This window comes from Pungitius pungitius, chromosome 2 (assembly GCF_949316345.1).
Source record: "Pungitius pungitius chromosome 2, fPunPun2.1, whole genome shotgun sequence".
Lineage (NCBI taxonomy): Eukaryota > Metazoa > Chordata > Actinopteri > Perciformes > Gasterosteidae > Pungitius > Pungitius pungitius.
Genome location: NC_084901.1, coordinates 16,662,628 through 16,676,986, shown reverse-complemented (window position 1 = coordinate 16,676,986; position 14,359 = coordinate 16,662,628). Strand labels below are relative to the sequence as shown.

The following is a 14,359-nucleotide window of genomic DNA, read 5'->3' as shown; positions in this document are numbered from 1 at the left end:
AAATACCTGCAAGGTCCTCCATGTTCAATCTGCTTCTAGATCTCATACGGTCTCCAGAGAACCGAGATCTATTACGTACAAGTAAAAAAAGTTAAATTGAAAATATCACTCAGTATAACCAAGCACCTACAGTAATAAAAGTAAAGTGAAATTATTATTGGTATGCATTAATGTTAAAGCACAATGGTACAGGATTTGTAGGTGGATTGGTAAAGTATGCACCTTCAGTTTGCACTTAAGTAAAGTACTTAGAGATTCCGCTGAGGACACCCAGAGTACACATGTACTTGACTTCTTTGAGCGTCGGATTTGACTAAATAAAGACCTTGTCCCCCGAGGCGGCTGGCGAAAAGACGCCCGCCTGCTAGACGCAACACGCCCACCCACACACACACACACACACACACACACACACACACACACACACACAGCAGCAGGCCTCGCCCCCCTGGTCTGACAACAGCAGCTGGGATTAATGCTTGAACTCGCCCTCCGTAGGTGCGCTCGGTCCTCTTTGAGACACCGCGGTGCAGGAGACGGGCGCACTGCGTCCCCTCTGACCCGGGGCGTGACACACCTGCCCTTGCTGCTAAGGATCATGGGTAGCTGTGGGAGGCTGTAGGTGGCGATTCGGAAAGAGAGAGAGAGAGAGAGATCCACTGATCGATCATGAGGAGGTTTTTCGGAGCGCACGGCGGCGAGGACCACAGTCAGATCCAGTATCTCACGGCCAAGTGCAACCGGCTGGCTCACGACAAAGGTGAGAAGGAAAGTTACACATTTACACTTGAAGCCCTGCTTCAGTCTGGTGCTCGCTGCCTTTATGACCTTGTTAGTCATTTGTGTTTCGTCTGTCTGCTCGGATTCACAGTTGTGTTTATTCTGAATGAAAAGCCTGAGATTCTATAATAATGTAAAGTGTGGTTCATCACACATGGCTCTCTGGTCAGTAAACGTCGATACTTCCGCCTATTTAGATTTTTGGAGGTTTTATGTTACTAACGTGCAGAAAACAACGTTCCTTCTGCCACCGGGCAGCATTTGGATCTTTGTTTTTGTCGGTTAGGACGTTAACTTTCCCTCCACACCAGCTCCACAGTCTGTAATCAAAGTTCAAAGGTCAACTGTGGGTGAAATTAGGACCTCATCGCAGAAGAATATCCTCACTGCTCGAGTCCTCTCGTAATATTCGGTTTTAGCGTCGAGGAGTCGGAGGCCTTAATGAAAGAAATCACACGTTTGAACATTGAATTAATGAAAAGTTCATTAATTTCTTTCCTAAAATAAGACAACCTAAATAGGAAACGCATCGGTAATGTCTAAATGTCTTCCTCCAATGATATTACATCGGGTTATCGTTAAAGAAGTTTATGTAATGAGGCTCCTGTAGATGGATTTGAGTCAGAAATGAAAATGAATTTATTCATTAATTGAGTGTAAAAAGGGCATAGATTTTTTTTTATTGAAATATATGATGGCCGTCCCCATGTAGCATTGTGTCTTACAAGTTGCTTGAGTGAGAGGCCCAACCAGAGGCTCAGAACTAAACAATGACACTCACCATGGGATGGAAACGACGCACTCTGCAGCGGCGCTCGACAGGGAGCTGCTGCTGGCCGGGGGCCGCGAGAGGAAGCTGCGCGGCGAGCTGGAGGCCGCCGCCGCCGGGCTTCGCCTCCGGGAGCAGATCAACGCGGAGCTCCGGGTGAGGGAGGAGCAGCTCGTCGGCAAGATCCACCAGCAGCAGGTCAGCAGATCAGAGAAGGGAGAAGGGGGGGGTCTCGTTGGAGTGATCAGGAGAGGGCTGGGGGGGGGGGGGGGGGGGGGGTACTGTCGGGGGGGGGCATCTTGAGCGACCATAATCAATATTCATACACAGACGAGGTATCAGATGACTGTCGCAGTCTTGTAGTTGTTTTGAATTCGTGTGATTCAATGTTGTAGCGTTTCACCTCATTATAATCCCACCATTTAACAGCACACAGCAGTATCCATACCAGCCGCCACCTATGCTGCAATTACTGGAAATTACACTGGAATTATGGCACCAGTCGGAGCCCGCGCTAACAGGCTGCAAAGGCTTTGGCAGCGGTTTGTAGCCTTTTGGGGCTTTTGTTGCATTCTGGATTTGGACACAGCTCTGAAGGAAATTGTGTCTTTCATTTTATTTTGTTGTAGTTGCGTCCCATAATAACCTTTGGACCTCTGAGATTCATTGCCGCTTCACGTTTACAAACGAGCATCTCGATGGTATTTGTCAGGAGAGTTTGGAGAGTGTGACTCACTCACTTTACTCGCATAAGATCTGTCAGGTTTGGACAAGTTTCAAACTATTTGACCTATAGGTGCGCCTGAAATCACGCCTGTGCAAGACGATAACGCCTCTATAAGTGAGGATTTTTAGGATTCATAAATTACGGAATTCCGCAGTGAAATGACAGACAATCATAGTTAACTACGTCAAAATAGAGCAATGAAACAGAATATCGAAAGCTTTTTTTTGTGAGTGGGATTGTTGTGCACGTTGCGTCCCTCTTGCAGGACCTGGTGGGCCGGCTGCAGCAGCGCCTGCTCCTGCTGGCGGAGGCGAGCTCCCGGGACGGCGAGCTGCTGCGGCAGGTCGGCGCCGAGCTGCTGTGCCTGCAGAGCTCCGAGGCGAAGCTGGAGGGCCTGGTGGAGGAGCTGCACGCCGAGGCCCAACGCAAGGCCGCGACGGCAGAGAGCCTCCAGGCGGAGCTGCACGCTGAGGCCCGGCGGCGGGCCGGCCTGATGGAGAGCCTGCAGGCGGAGCAACGCAGGCAGGACCACTCCTCGAGCTCTCTGATTGTATAGAGTCACGTGCACGGGCTGATATTGCATTGGTGGTGGGGATATTTGTAAGAATGTGCATGTGTTTTCAGGTTGAGATTGAGGACAGTCCTTTACTGTTGATGCTGGTTGGATGTAAAACACAAGCTTTATGAGGCTACCAACTAAGTGCTAAAAGTCGTGTTCCTTGTCAGTTCTGTCCAGATGAAAAGCAGACATTTTGTAAAAAACTATCCAAAAAGTAAATTCAAGGTCAAACAAATGAAACCTGCTGCATGTGTTTGAACACACATTACAACAAAAACCCATCCTTTCTTCTATTTGTCCCCAACAGGAAGAGGGCGGAGCTGGCGGAGCTACGAGGCTCCAACCAAAGGCTGACGGACGAGCTGAAGGATCTACGCTCGGCTCACCAGACGCAGGTAAAGGGAGCCGAGCCGAGTTTCTCTTAACCTTTGACCTCAACGAGGTCATTCACACGAACCGGACATTCAAACGCAGCAATGAACAGAACAAGTAGTGAGACTCTTTGTCCAGCAGGTGTCAGGGTTGGACTGTTTGTTTTCTCTGGCACTTTATCGGTGCATAAATAGATACATTTTGGGCTTCTAATGGTTTTAGAACCAATGTGGCGTTTTTATTGTTGTCGAGCTTCCAGCCAACTCCTCCAGATAAATAACGCTGTGCAACTCGGTCCTGCTGCCAGCTCCTCCTATCTCAAGTTAGCCGGTTAAAACTGATCCGGGGCCCGTTTGACATCAGAGACTGATTTTGATTGTTTGATTGATTTGATTCTATGAAATTCCAAACTTCACGGTTTCAAATTTAGTGGGAAACTTAACGAGAGCCTCCAAGCCTGTGAATTATTGTGAAAGTCCAGGAAGCTGGAGATCACGCCCGACCACCCCCCCCCCCTTCTTTTTTTTTCTTCTTCCTGCATTTGCTCATCTTTCCAGATGACGGCGCCGGGTTCAAGTCTCTCTTCTCTTTTTGAGAATCGAGGCCTCCGTCTATTAGCCCCCCCCCCTCCCTCCGTCGTTATTCATGCTGAAAATGATGTGACATAACAACACCCTGCTTTACCCAGTGCTGTGTCGCAGGTGGGGGGGCAGGTGCGGAGGCTGCGGGCCACGGCGGAGCAGTTCGAGCGGCTCTGCCAGCAGCAGCGCAGCTGGGTGGGCTGTGTCAAGAGGTACGGCGGCGCCTCCTTCCATCACACGCACACACGAGCTGCCCTGCGCCGCCGGGTCGGGTTCTGTCTGGGCCCTCGTCACGCGTACCAAAGAGACCTTTTTTAAGGACCGGAGAATTTCACAGTCTGCACTGATTGGACTGATTTGATATTTGTTGATTTAGGAGAATCGGAGGCCTTCAGTCGACCTTAAGTCACACAACTCAATCTTTTCTCTAAGCAAATTGTTTTGTTTACTAAACCTAAAGTTGTTGTTTCCTTTGAGCAGAAATGGACCTTTTATTGAAAAAGCACTTAAAATAAGGCGCCTTTTTCACGCCCTCAGATTCGGATTAGCCTAGCTTAGCATAAAGCCTCCAATCACCTTTAAGATTATTCATTTAAAAATAAAACAATGCATTGAGGATTCAAAGTTTAAAGAAAATCCCCCTCCCCCCCCGTTGAGTCTGAGTCATGAACCCGGTCCACCGACCTCCACGTGTAGCCGGGACTCGTCTCTCCTTTTATGAAGTTTAACTAGACGCTTTAAATTCGTTGCTTCAGATTCAAAGACAGCCTGACGGAGGAGAGGGACGCTCTGCTGCGACAGGTCGTCGCCCTGAGCGAGAAGGCCGAGAAGCTGAAGGAGAGTTCGCCCACGTGGCGCCTCCTCCGTCCCCCGGAGGACACCGAGCGCCGTGACGGGTAAGGCGGAGGTGGACAGGCAGGCGAACGGATTTTAAGGACTCTAGCGTTAAATTAAGACATTTTTCTCTCTTCCAAGCAGTCGGACGTCGTTGGACGCAGAGGACGCTGTGGCTAACCTGGAGTCTCGGGTGGAGGAGTCAAACGTGCTGTATGCGGAGCTCTTTAACCAGGTATCAGTTCACCCCTTTGGATCCAAGACAAGAACTGATCTGAGGTCTGAAACAGAAGACAACGGAAAAAGAGAAGGACCAGAGCTGGTGTTCAGGAGCTGTCACACAGCCACAGCTCCGAGGCTCCATGGGTACCAGACTCTCGTCCTCCTCCTTTTCATTAGAAAGGCTTGTTGAAAAAGGGCACATGGCTCACTTTGTAACCCTTAGATAGTACCTGCAATGTAAACACATCCTGCAGGAGGGATGACAATCTGACATCTTCATAAAAATGAAATGTCTTTGTATGATAAAAAGTACCTGTGGTATATTTATTAATTCATCTTCTAAGCTGCAGATTAATTCAAGCTGGCTTTTAAAGTGACCAGTTCAGTTGTAGTTCTTTAAACACAGACAGTCATCTGAGGGGGGGGGGGGGGGGGGCTGCCAGCCCCCTGTGGACTTGTGGCAGGGCCAGAACATTCATGAAAGCCCCACGTCACGGGCCACTGGAGCCCAATCAGTGAATCACTTCTTCTGACTCGTCGGCTGTTTAAAAGTTCGAGAGCTTGGAGGGACGTTTTGATCCAAAAGCTGTGTCACAATCAGACAGGAAACCCCGCGTTGTCCCACAAAGAGCTCCTCAAGGAGGAGCTCACACACCCTGACAGCACCTCAAACACCAGAAGAACACAAAAGGTGCTCGCACTCCGCTTTGGAATTCCCCCCCCCCCCCCAAAAAAAGCTCCCGCATACCGTAGAGTGACACCATCCGTTTTCTTTTTTCTCGTCTTCTTCTCTCTCTTTACATCCGCGAATGAGAGGAAGCCTTTGAGAGACAGAACGTGAGGCTGATGCTCGTGTGCCAGAAGCTCCCTCAGGAGATGGGCTGATACTTTCTGGGCAGCGGAGTCACATCGGGTCCGTCTCCCTCCGTCTGTCACTGGGCTTCCCTCCCAAAGCCTCTCTCCTCCAAAGCGGCAGAGAGATGACTAATAACGACTCGAGGGGAGGCGGATGCCAGCGAGGCCCCCCCCCCCCCCCCCCCTCACACGCTGCGTTTCTCCAGATCATTGTTCTGATTGAGTGCAGATGATGCAAGGGGCTTTTTTTTTCTCCTTCTTTTTTTAATTTCAGATTTTTTGCAGAAAGGAGATGTAGCTGGAGGAGCGGGGACCGCCGGAGATAAAACACATCACAGACGTGATTTATGCCATCTGTAAATCCTTAGTCGTGTCGACATGATGAGTGTCGTGTTTAGGTGTTGGTGATATATGTCTATAGGTGAAACTCGAAAAATTAGAATTAGAAAAGCTCATTACTTTCAGAAACTTAAAAGATGAAACTAATATATTATATAGACTCATTAGATGCAAAGTGAGATATTTCAATCTTTTATTTGATATAATTTGGATGATTATGGCTATATAATATATAAAATATATATATACTAATATATTAGTTTCACCTTTTAAGTTGAATTACTGACAGTAATGAGCTTTTGCATGATATTCTAATTTTTCGAGTTTCACCTGTATGTATAAATTTCAGCGAGTGACAACGTGATAATAAAGTTGGTGGTTGGTAGCTGACTTGAAGGATTACTCCTCAAAAATGTAAGAATCCAAAATATATTTGCGAAATGTATTTTAAATGAAATTCCAGGACTCAAGGAGATCTGCTTGCGTTGCAGGAGAAGTGGTCAACAAATTCGTTAATCATGTCATCGTGGGATGTAACATAGAACTCCTTTTAATAATTCAGGTCAGCAGTAGATATTTAGCGTTGTGAAAATGGTGTTACTTTGAATCAGTATATAATGATGTTATTTTGTTGAATTGTTACTTTAGTCCTTCTCACGTCTTCTATCGGGATGCGATGTCCTCTTTTTGCCCACATCCAGGGCCTTCTTCACTTAGAGTTGGTTTTTTCTGTCCTCAGGCAGGAGGCCTCACCAACGGACTCCAAAAACCTCCCTGAGGGCCGCGGCCTGCGGCTCGTCTTCCTCTCCGCTGCCCACCTTCCTCAAAGCAGAACTCAGCCCCTAAAACGCTCGTCAAATACCCGCCAGTCGTTGTGGTTAAAAAAAAACAAAAAAAACAAAAGAAAACAACTGGGACCAGCTGAACCGACTCGTTCCCAGACTTTCTTTTTTTTTCACCTGTCTTCCTTTTACTGTGACACGTGCACGTCACATGACGTCACGTCGTTACTCAGCCCGTGTAATCAACACCACCAACGAGAGCACCGAAGCACCTGCGAATGTTCTCTCTCTTCTGTTGTGTTGCCAATGAATGAAACAACGAAAACGTGCCGTTCAGAGGGAAACCGAGGGCCCCGGCTGATGTGATCTGGTTCAGAAGATCCTCACTTCATCAGGAACAGGAACGCATGGGAGAGGGGGGGGGGGGCGAATGCTGTCCACCGGCCCGGCTTCATCGGAATGGGAAACATGTGACTCGCACATGGCTGGAGATCCATTCGAAGCGTGGATGATGTCACACCACGTGTTAACTATTCACTAAGTGAAAAATAAAGTTCACCTTTGTCAGCGCCACGGGACGCCGTGACGTCGCCATTCGGTTACCGGACTGACGCCCGACCAATGGGCCGTCGCCATCTTGGATTAATAAGCCCCGCCCCATAAAGCTGACCTTCGGCTATGGTTTATTTGACTCTACATGGAGCGTAATATACTAAATGAACATCACGTTGTATTGGAGAAGTCTTGAATCTGGAGAGTGAGACCATAAACTCATGTTTACAATGTTTACTGAGGCAATAAATCAAGAGGGAGAGTCTTTTTTCACACAATCAGACGTGTCGACTTGATCCACTAAACTTTAACAAATAATCCAACATGCTTTGCACAGTTTAAAACATTTAGTTAGTAAAAGGTTGTTGTTTTCGTTAACTAAAGAAGTGCACACAGAAGGGAAAGGGCAACCTTTTTCCTTCGCTCAATGTGTTGGCGGGCGTGGTTCCAGCTCGGCTGCAGGGGGGAGAGAGGGGGAGTGGCTCGGGGAACAGTGCCAGGTGAGAACGATCGATTGATTGATTGATTGATGACTGACATGTGTGTGTGTCCTCCCTACTTAAAAGGCAGTAAGGCGGGCGAGCGAGGGGAAGAGTACGAGCGAGCTGGAAGCCGACGCGTTGTATGGAACAGTATCACGCAAATAAAAACATATTTAAAACTCGCCACCCTGGTGTGAAGTGCCTCTGTCCGGAGCCTGACCAACCCACATACCGTACACTCAATTAAAAGTCTGACTAGCCTCAGAGCTAGTAGGAAGTAAACAAGGACGCAGGAGGCAAAATGAGGGAGGAAGTCTGGAACCTTTGTTGAAGGTACAACCAACACTCCTCGGCCCCTCAGCTGCACGCCGCTGGGCGCCGTTGACCGCGGGGGGCGGCCTCGAGGAGGCGTGGCACCAGGATTAACAATGTGTTGCGGCTGGAAACAGGGTCGCGTTTGCACACAACAAATAGCGCCGCGCGGAGCGAGGCTCACACGTCGCGTGGCGTTATTAACGCAACAATTACGGGGCGGAGAAAGAATAGCACGTTTATGTCCAGCCGTCGTCGCAAAGCACATAACGGATATTTAACACCAGGGTGCAGCCTGTTAAAAAAGAAAAAGAAACGGAGACTTGTTAAAGTGGAGACTTGTGTGTGCACTTGCTTGTACAAACACAGATTATGTGGTACAAGTGTGTACTGTACGCAGCATTATAAATAACACCACACGGAGTCTGGAAAAAAGTTCAATTATTGTGAATAGAAAGCGTTCATTAAACATTTATTAGAGCTCACTACGTCTGTCTCTCCTCTCACAAAACAACAAAGAAAAAACGGCGGGATGTTCGGCACGTAGCTGTGTGTAGCGTTTTTTTTCAGAGCCTAAACCGAAAGACAAAATGTTAGTGAAACACGGAGTCACGTCTCGTCCTCTCCGTGTGGAGACGAGACCTCGAACCCGGCCGAGTTAAAAGTTGTTTACTGCCGCGTCCTCTGTGTGTACCGCTGTTTGGTTTTGTCAGATTGATTACCGGTGGGGGGGGGGCGCTCTGCGACCCGCGGCCCGGCATCGCACGCCAATGCGAAACAGAGCGGGATGACGCGTGTTATTATACTATTCTGTCTCTCTGATACTGTTTGGATGCGCATGTAAATGTTTAACAGTGGCGTGAGTAAACTCACCCGAGGGTGAGGTGTCTGGTTTTCTTGGGGGTTTTTCGAGAGCCGTTCTTACCCTAAAGGACGTGTGGATCAATCAACAGTACAACTTGGAAACTTGGGAGCTCCTGTTAGGCCCCCGATGTGTGTTACTACCCAGACCAGGTTCAAGCTTTTGAGCATTTCATTTTCTGCAGAAGCCAAATTCCAGGTGCCCAAGATTACATCATTCACTGAGGTCGATTTAAAGCAACAAGAGAAGGAAGAAGAATCAACACGCCAGCGGGAGGAGCAGCACGCGATGTGTCTGTGACATTTTTCTAACGTGACAGCATGCGTGTTGTTGTGTTTGTCCCCCCGCTTTCTACCCTCGTCTTCGTCTCCGGTGTGTTTATGGAAAGGAGGTGGACGAGGTGGCGACGGTGTCCTTTTGCACGCTACTATACAAACACGGTTGTCGTCAACAAGCAGCTGGGTGCAAAAGAAACTGTCCTGCGGGTTTCATGTTCGAGAAGGGGGGGGGGGGGAGGGGGGGGACCTCGTTCGCCGCCACATCCGCACCCCCGTTCTCTGCTCCCCCCGGCTCGGACGCCTTCCCTTCCCCGCACAGATCCGGCGGACAGACAATGATTGATGGCAGTTCGCGGCACCATGCGAGCGGACCGGGTTCCTGCATCCAAGCGAGAGCCGGTGGGAGTTTCTTCGTTCCTCTTGGCGAGGTCAAGTTGGCCCGCTCGTCGCTTCTTAAAAGGAGCGTTTATGGGTTTTGGACTTCGTTTTAAGGTAAAAAGTTGCGGTCAAGCACGCAGAGGGCTGGAAGGAAATCGGTTTTGAGGTTTGGGGAATAAATGTAAGGCGATGTAGACCCTTCCAACTGAAGTAATGCAAACATGTGTGGAGCCGTTTCCTCGCTTGACATTGGCAGGATGTTGACCCAGCATTGACCCCCCCCCCCCTCCCGGTTGGCATGTGGCCGCAGCTTGTTTTACAGCCCGTCGGGGGGGGGGGGCTGTGTGTGACGTGCGTGTGGACCATCGAGAGCACAGGTGAAGCACAGCGGCGAGGCCGTTCCAGAGGAAGAAGGCCTCCCTTCCCTGTCCTACGAAGCCCGATATCAATGATCTGGAAGACAGATGTGTGTTTTTTTTGTGCGTCGTATTCTTTCCACTCGATGGAGTGTTTTCACTGGCAAAGCATTTTGACTGATATTATGGTGGTCGTTCCTCATTGTTATTACATTGTCAATGCTGCCTGTGGTCTAGGTTTTGATAAACTGCTCCGGAGGAGAGATTTCCACGATGACCAGGCGGACGGAGTCGGAAGCTGCAGCTTGAATTTGTTTTTCAGCTATTGAATCGTATTTTTTATGATGTCACCGCGTGAAGGGACGAGGTAGATGAAGGCAGAACGTTTTCCTTCAAACTATAAACTATGACGGAACCGTTTCAGTTTAAAACAACTATAATCTCTGCTGTCTAAAGACTATTACAGCATTTGCTCTATTCTGCCCTCCCGTGACGTTCAAAGGTCAGTAAATTATGGGAAATGGTGTTTGTTAAAAAACATAAACATAAATAATACTGTTGAGAATATCGAAAGTCATTCGCCTTCAAATTTCTTTGATTTTCTTTATGATTTTTTTATTTTACTGCTGGAATAGAATTTGGAAGTGCTGTTTTCACTTTGACTGTTTGTACTGTAATTATGAAAAGCACGAAGGCTGGGAAACCAGCATTCTGAAGGCAAAAACCAGAACTAATAATCAACATGTTTAATCTCCACCCCAAAACCACAACTTGTCCTCTTTTTTTCTACATCTCGTTTCAAACAAAAATGTTAAGTAGTGAGTTTTCAGAAGAGCTACAAGGTGGATTAAGCTGCTCTCAGACGCAGCCAGACTGGAGTTGTTGCTCTTTTGCGTGGATGAAAGCCATTGGGAGGCTCCTTGGACGCGTCCTCCGTGTGGACTTCACTGACACGAAGAATGGTGCCGATCTCACGGCAGGAAAATAATATCATGAAAACGAACACGTTTGAACTCCTTTGTCTCAGACTCTGTGTTTCTTGTCAGCTAATGCCACTTTCTGTCGGTTTTCTCCTCCGCGGTATCAGGCCCGAGCTGCTGGCACCAATTTGGTGTACAGGTTGTAAACATTTCCTCCTCAGGTCCTGGCAGCGACATCTGCAATTGATTTTCCCCCCAGACCTGAAATGCCTTTCGTGTGCCAGGGCAGGATTCATTTTATGGCTTTGCTCTTTCTTTCTCTTTTCTTTTAAATCTGTTGTTTCTTCAGACATCCATCTACTCTTTTTGGCAGCTCAAACCAAACGTGGAGATGCAAGTGACGGATCCTGGGAAGAAAGTCAGAGGTTTTTTTTTTCTTTCGCTGTCAGTAGGTTAGAGGAGATGTCTTTCTTTGCCGTTTCCTTTGGCCATCAGGACCTCAGCTGAGCTGCAGCAGCATGGCCCCTGGCGGGCTTACATCACGTTGTGTGGTGGAAGAATTATCGTCCGCTCTCCCTAAATCGTGACGCTCTTCCTGGGCACGTGAAGCGCCCCCCGATGAAAGCTCTGGTGGGGCGCGGGCATTAAAAGCTCAGTCCCGGGCCTCAGGCTTCTGCACACGTCACGGACGAGAAGAAGGGACCCGAGTGGAGCGACAGAGCAAAGTGAGCCCCGAGACCGGCCACGCGACGAGGGGCGGCCATGTTGGAGCGAATGTAAGACCAGCTGCACATTCCGATGCTCGCACCACCACGCTATTTATTACTGCAGAAGAAGGCAGGATGTGCCAATGGCAGTGTGTCAAATGCAGAATGCCCAAAGGCCAGGATGTCCTACACCTCCAGAATCCACCATTCTGACCCACAATGCTCTGCGCTATGCGGCAGAGGGTCAAAGTTCAGAAGCCATGTTATGACGACGTGGTATGTCCCACACAGTGTGTTTGAACAGACATGATGAATGAAGAAAGTAAGAACACTAATTCGTTCAACAAATTATAGTTTATTGAACTGAATATTGCCAAAACTTGCAGTCTTTCACAATAAAAGCCCTAGACACAAACACTAACTTTTCATCACAGCGGGACTCAAATGAATATTTCAGTAAAAGTAAACTTAATAGAATACCTTCTTGACATCTGCCTTTTGAATTCATGCTATGAGCTTGTTTACTGTAAATATTTCTAATCAAATTGATTCAAACCTTGAAAGTCTGTCTTTTCACCAGCTGAAGCTCAGTATTGCTGCGACACATTCACAGTCCAGGTGTCTGCAACTCCAACCATCCTGACGTACTTTAACACCACGCCACAGCTGTGAGGTCCACGTCTGTGTTTGTCTTCATTGGACTGAGCTCTACATCATCTGCAGGCCGGGTCTCTCTCTCTCCATGACCGACCCGGCCACCGGAGGTCCCCCTTGCACCAGGATTGGCGGATCACCGAAGGCTTCGTTTGGCGTAACGTACCTCGAATGTGTCTTCGATTAGCGGGCTGCAGTCAACACCATCTTCTGACTTGGAATGTCAGCGGAGATGGAGATAACCTTCTTGGTTTTATCTTTTATTTGCTCATAACATTTAAAAAAAAAAAAACATCAAGGGACGGCTCTGTAAATGCACACATTTTTTAAAAGTCGAGGGGTGGCATGAAAGTAAAAACCTCTGACGGGTAATTTTCACCTCGGTGACCATGTGACTCGCATTGAACCGATCAAAGAATGCTCTGTTCCCCCTTTTTCAGTGTAATGAAAGGGTAAGACGAGAAGATGAACCCGCTCCATGCACATGGCGGAGATTCTTCAGCAGCGGGGTGCGCGGATGAAACGCATGCAAACGTTACGGTTTCCACCCGGAGCGGCTTTGAGAGCCGTTACGGTTTTGATGTCCCGATATCGAATATCCGTGAATTTGACGAATGCATAAAAAGGACAAATTAAGTGTTTCGGTTCAGAGCACTGTGGGAAAGTCTTTGGGACCGTCAACGGACCCCAAAACGCTCCACTGAAACCCAGTGTTATTTAGTTCTCTGGACCTTCTGTAGAGCTGTAAAAACCCACCAAACGTATGAACCTCACACATTTCAAACATTACATGTTCGATTGGTGGAGAGCTGAGGTGATTTTGATAGTCTGCAGCGAGAGGAGGAGCATGGAGCGCATTATCCTCAGATTGGAAGCGAGTGCTTCCATTGGTGTCCACAAGCTAATAGAACTTAAATTTGACCATTTAAAATGAGCTGTACACTCTGTACCTGGTTTCATTTGATACAGACACACCTCCCCCATCTCACACCTTTGGCCTCTGGTCCGATTTAGATGAATTGTCTGTGCTGTTGACAAATAGTAAGTGACAAAATATTAAGAGTGTGTTGGTGTCTCCGGGTAGTTTGGCGAGACTAGAATCATTTTACACAGTCACACATGAATGCAGGGATTCACTCAGACACATGCGCCGAGGCCATGTACACACACACACACACACACACACACTGCCTTAACTCCCGTGTAATATTATTGTAGGGTTTCCCACCTGTCTGCAGCTGTCGGCAGGATCTTCCAGCTATGTATACCTCCCACCTATTGCGTCTGCAATGTTAACACACACACACACACACACACACACACACACACACACACACACACACACACACACACACACACACACACACACACACACACAGTAGTGTCCTCCAGTAGGAGAGGGCCTCAGAGGAGCTCGTTGACCGAGTCCTCCACCGCAGGAATGCAGTCTGCCCTTCTGCCATAATTGGGTACGACAACAAACCGTAAAACATTCAGCAAACAATTATTGAAGATGAGAAGCCTTTGAATTGTAACGTGGCCCCTTTTGTATAAAAATTGAAATTGAATCACCTGTAAACAGGAAACTAATTTTCTTTGCAAAATTGATTCAGGGTTATTCCAAAAGTATGTTTGAATTAGGTGCAAATGTGTTCACCGCCGATATGTGTAAAATGGTCTGTTAATAAGGAAAATATGAATAGGTTCAGGTTTACGCCATGTGCACATTTTCTTAATCGACCCTCCGTTGACTTTGATTCCTATTTAAAAGTCAAATAAAATAGTTGATTGACGGAATTTTATTTGGAACAACAGTCTGTGGATGAATGCTAATAAATAGGAAAATGTGGGCTTTTTGAACAGTTGGATAAAAGAAGCAACTTGAGGATGAACCCTTGGCAAAATGTGTTTCTGATTGAATAATTCAATTATCAAAAAACTATTTGCCATTAATGAAAACATCCCTGAAGCCATATGAAAGCTTGTCTGGTCTTCAGTTTGGGCGTTTATTTTACACCAGAAATGCGATTCCGATGAC

The 14,359-nt window shown here is 47.7% G+C and overlaps 1 protein-coding gene and 1 long non-coding RNA gene across 3 annotated transcripts; both read left to right on the top strand.

The window, feature by feature from the left end:
• The first annotated feature begins 519 nt into the window (after positions 1-519).
• On the top strand, positions 520-3,221 carry LOC134107135 (uncharacterized). Of its 2 annotated transcripts, none has more exons than XM_062558590.1 (3): positions 520-760; positions 1,590-1,747; positions 2,542-3,221. In XM_062558590.1, exons 1-3 carry the CDS (start codon positions 670-672, stop codon positions 2,830-2,832), a joined length of 540 nt encoding a protein of 179 aa, XP_062414574.1. In that variant the 5' UTR covers positions 520-669; the 3' UTR covers positions 2,833-3,221. The 2 variants fall into 2 exon arrangements, with proteins under 2 accessions (XP_062414574.1, XP_062414580.1); XM_062558596.1 differs by having other exon boundaries at positions 632-760; positions 1,493-1,747.
• Positions 3,222-3,920: 699 nt separating this feature from the next.
• LOC134107134 (uncharacterized) lies at positions 3,921-8,032 on the top strand. The gene is made up of 4 exons (XR_009942652.1): positions 3,921-4,000; positions 4,544-4,684; positions 4,764-4,857; positions 6,778-8,032. It is a non-coding gene; the product is annotated as an uncharacterized LOC134107134 (long non-coding RNA).
• Positions 8,033-14,359: the final 6,327 nt, after the last annotated feature.

Excerpts from the sequence above, each read along its gene's own strand:
- LOC134107135 (XM_062558590.1), top strand. The coding sequence starts at position 670 with ATGAGGAGGTTTTTCGGAGCGCACGGCGGCGAGGACCACAGTCAGATC. Across the intron at positions 761-1,589 it reads CCGGCTGGCTCACGACAAAG|CGGCGCTCGACAGGGAGCTG; the intron begins GTGAGAAGGAAA and ends CGCACTCTGCAG. Across the intron at positions 1,748-2,541 it reads GCAAGATCCACCAGCAGCAG|GACCTGGTGGGCCGGCTGCA; the intron begins GTCAGCAGATCA and ends TCCCTCTTGCAG.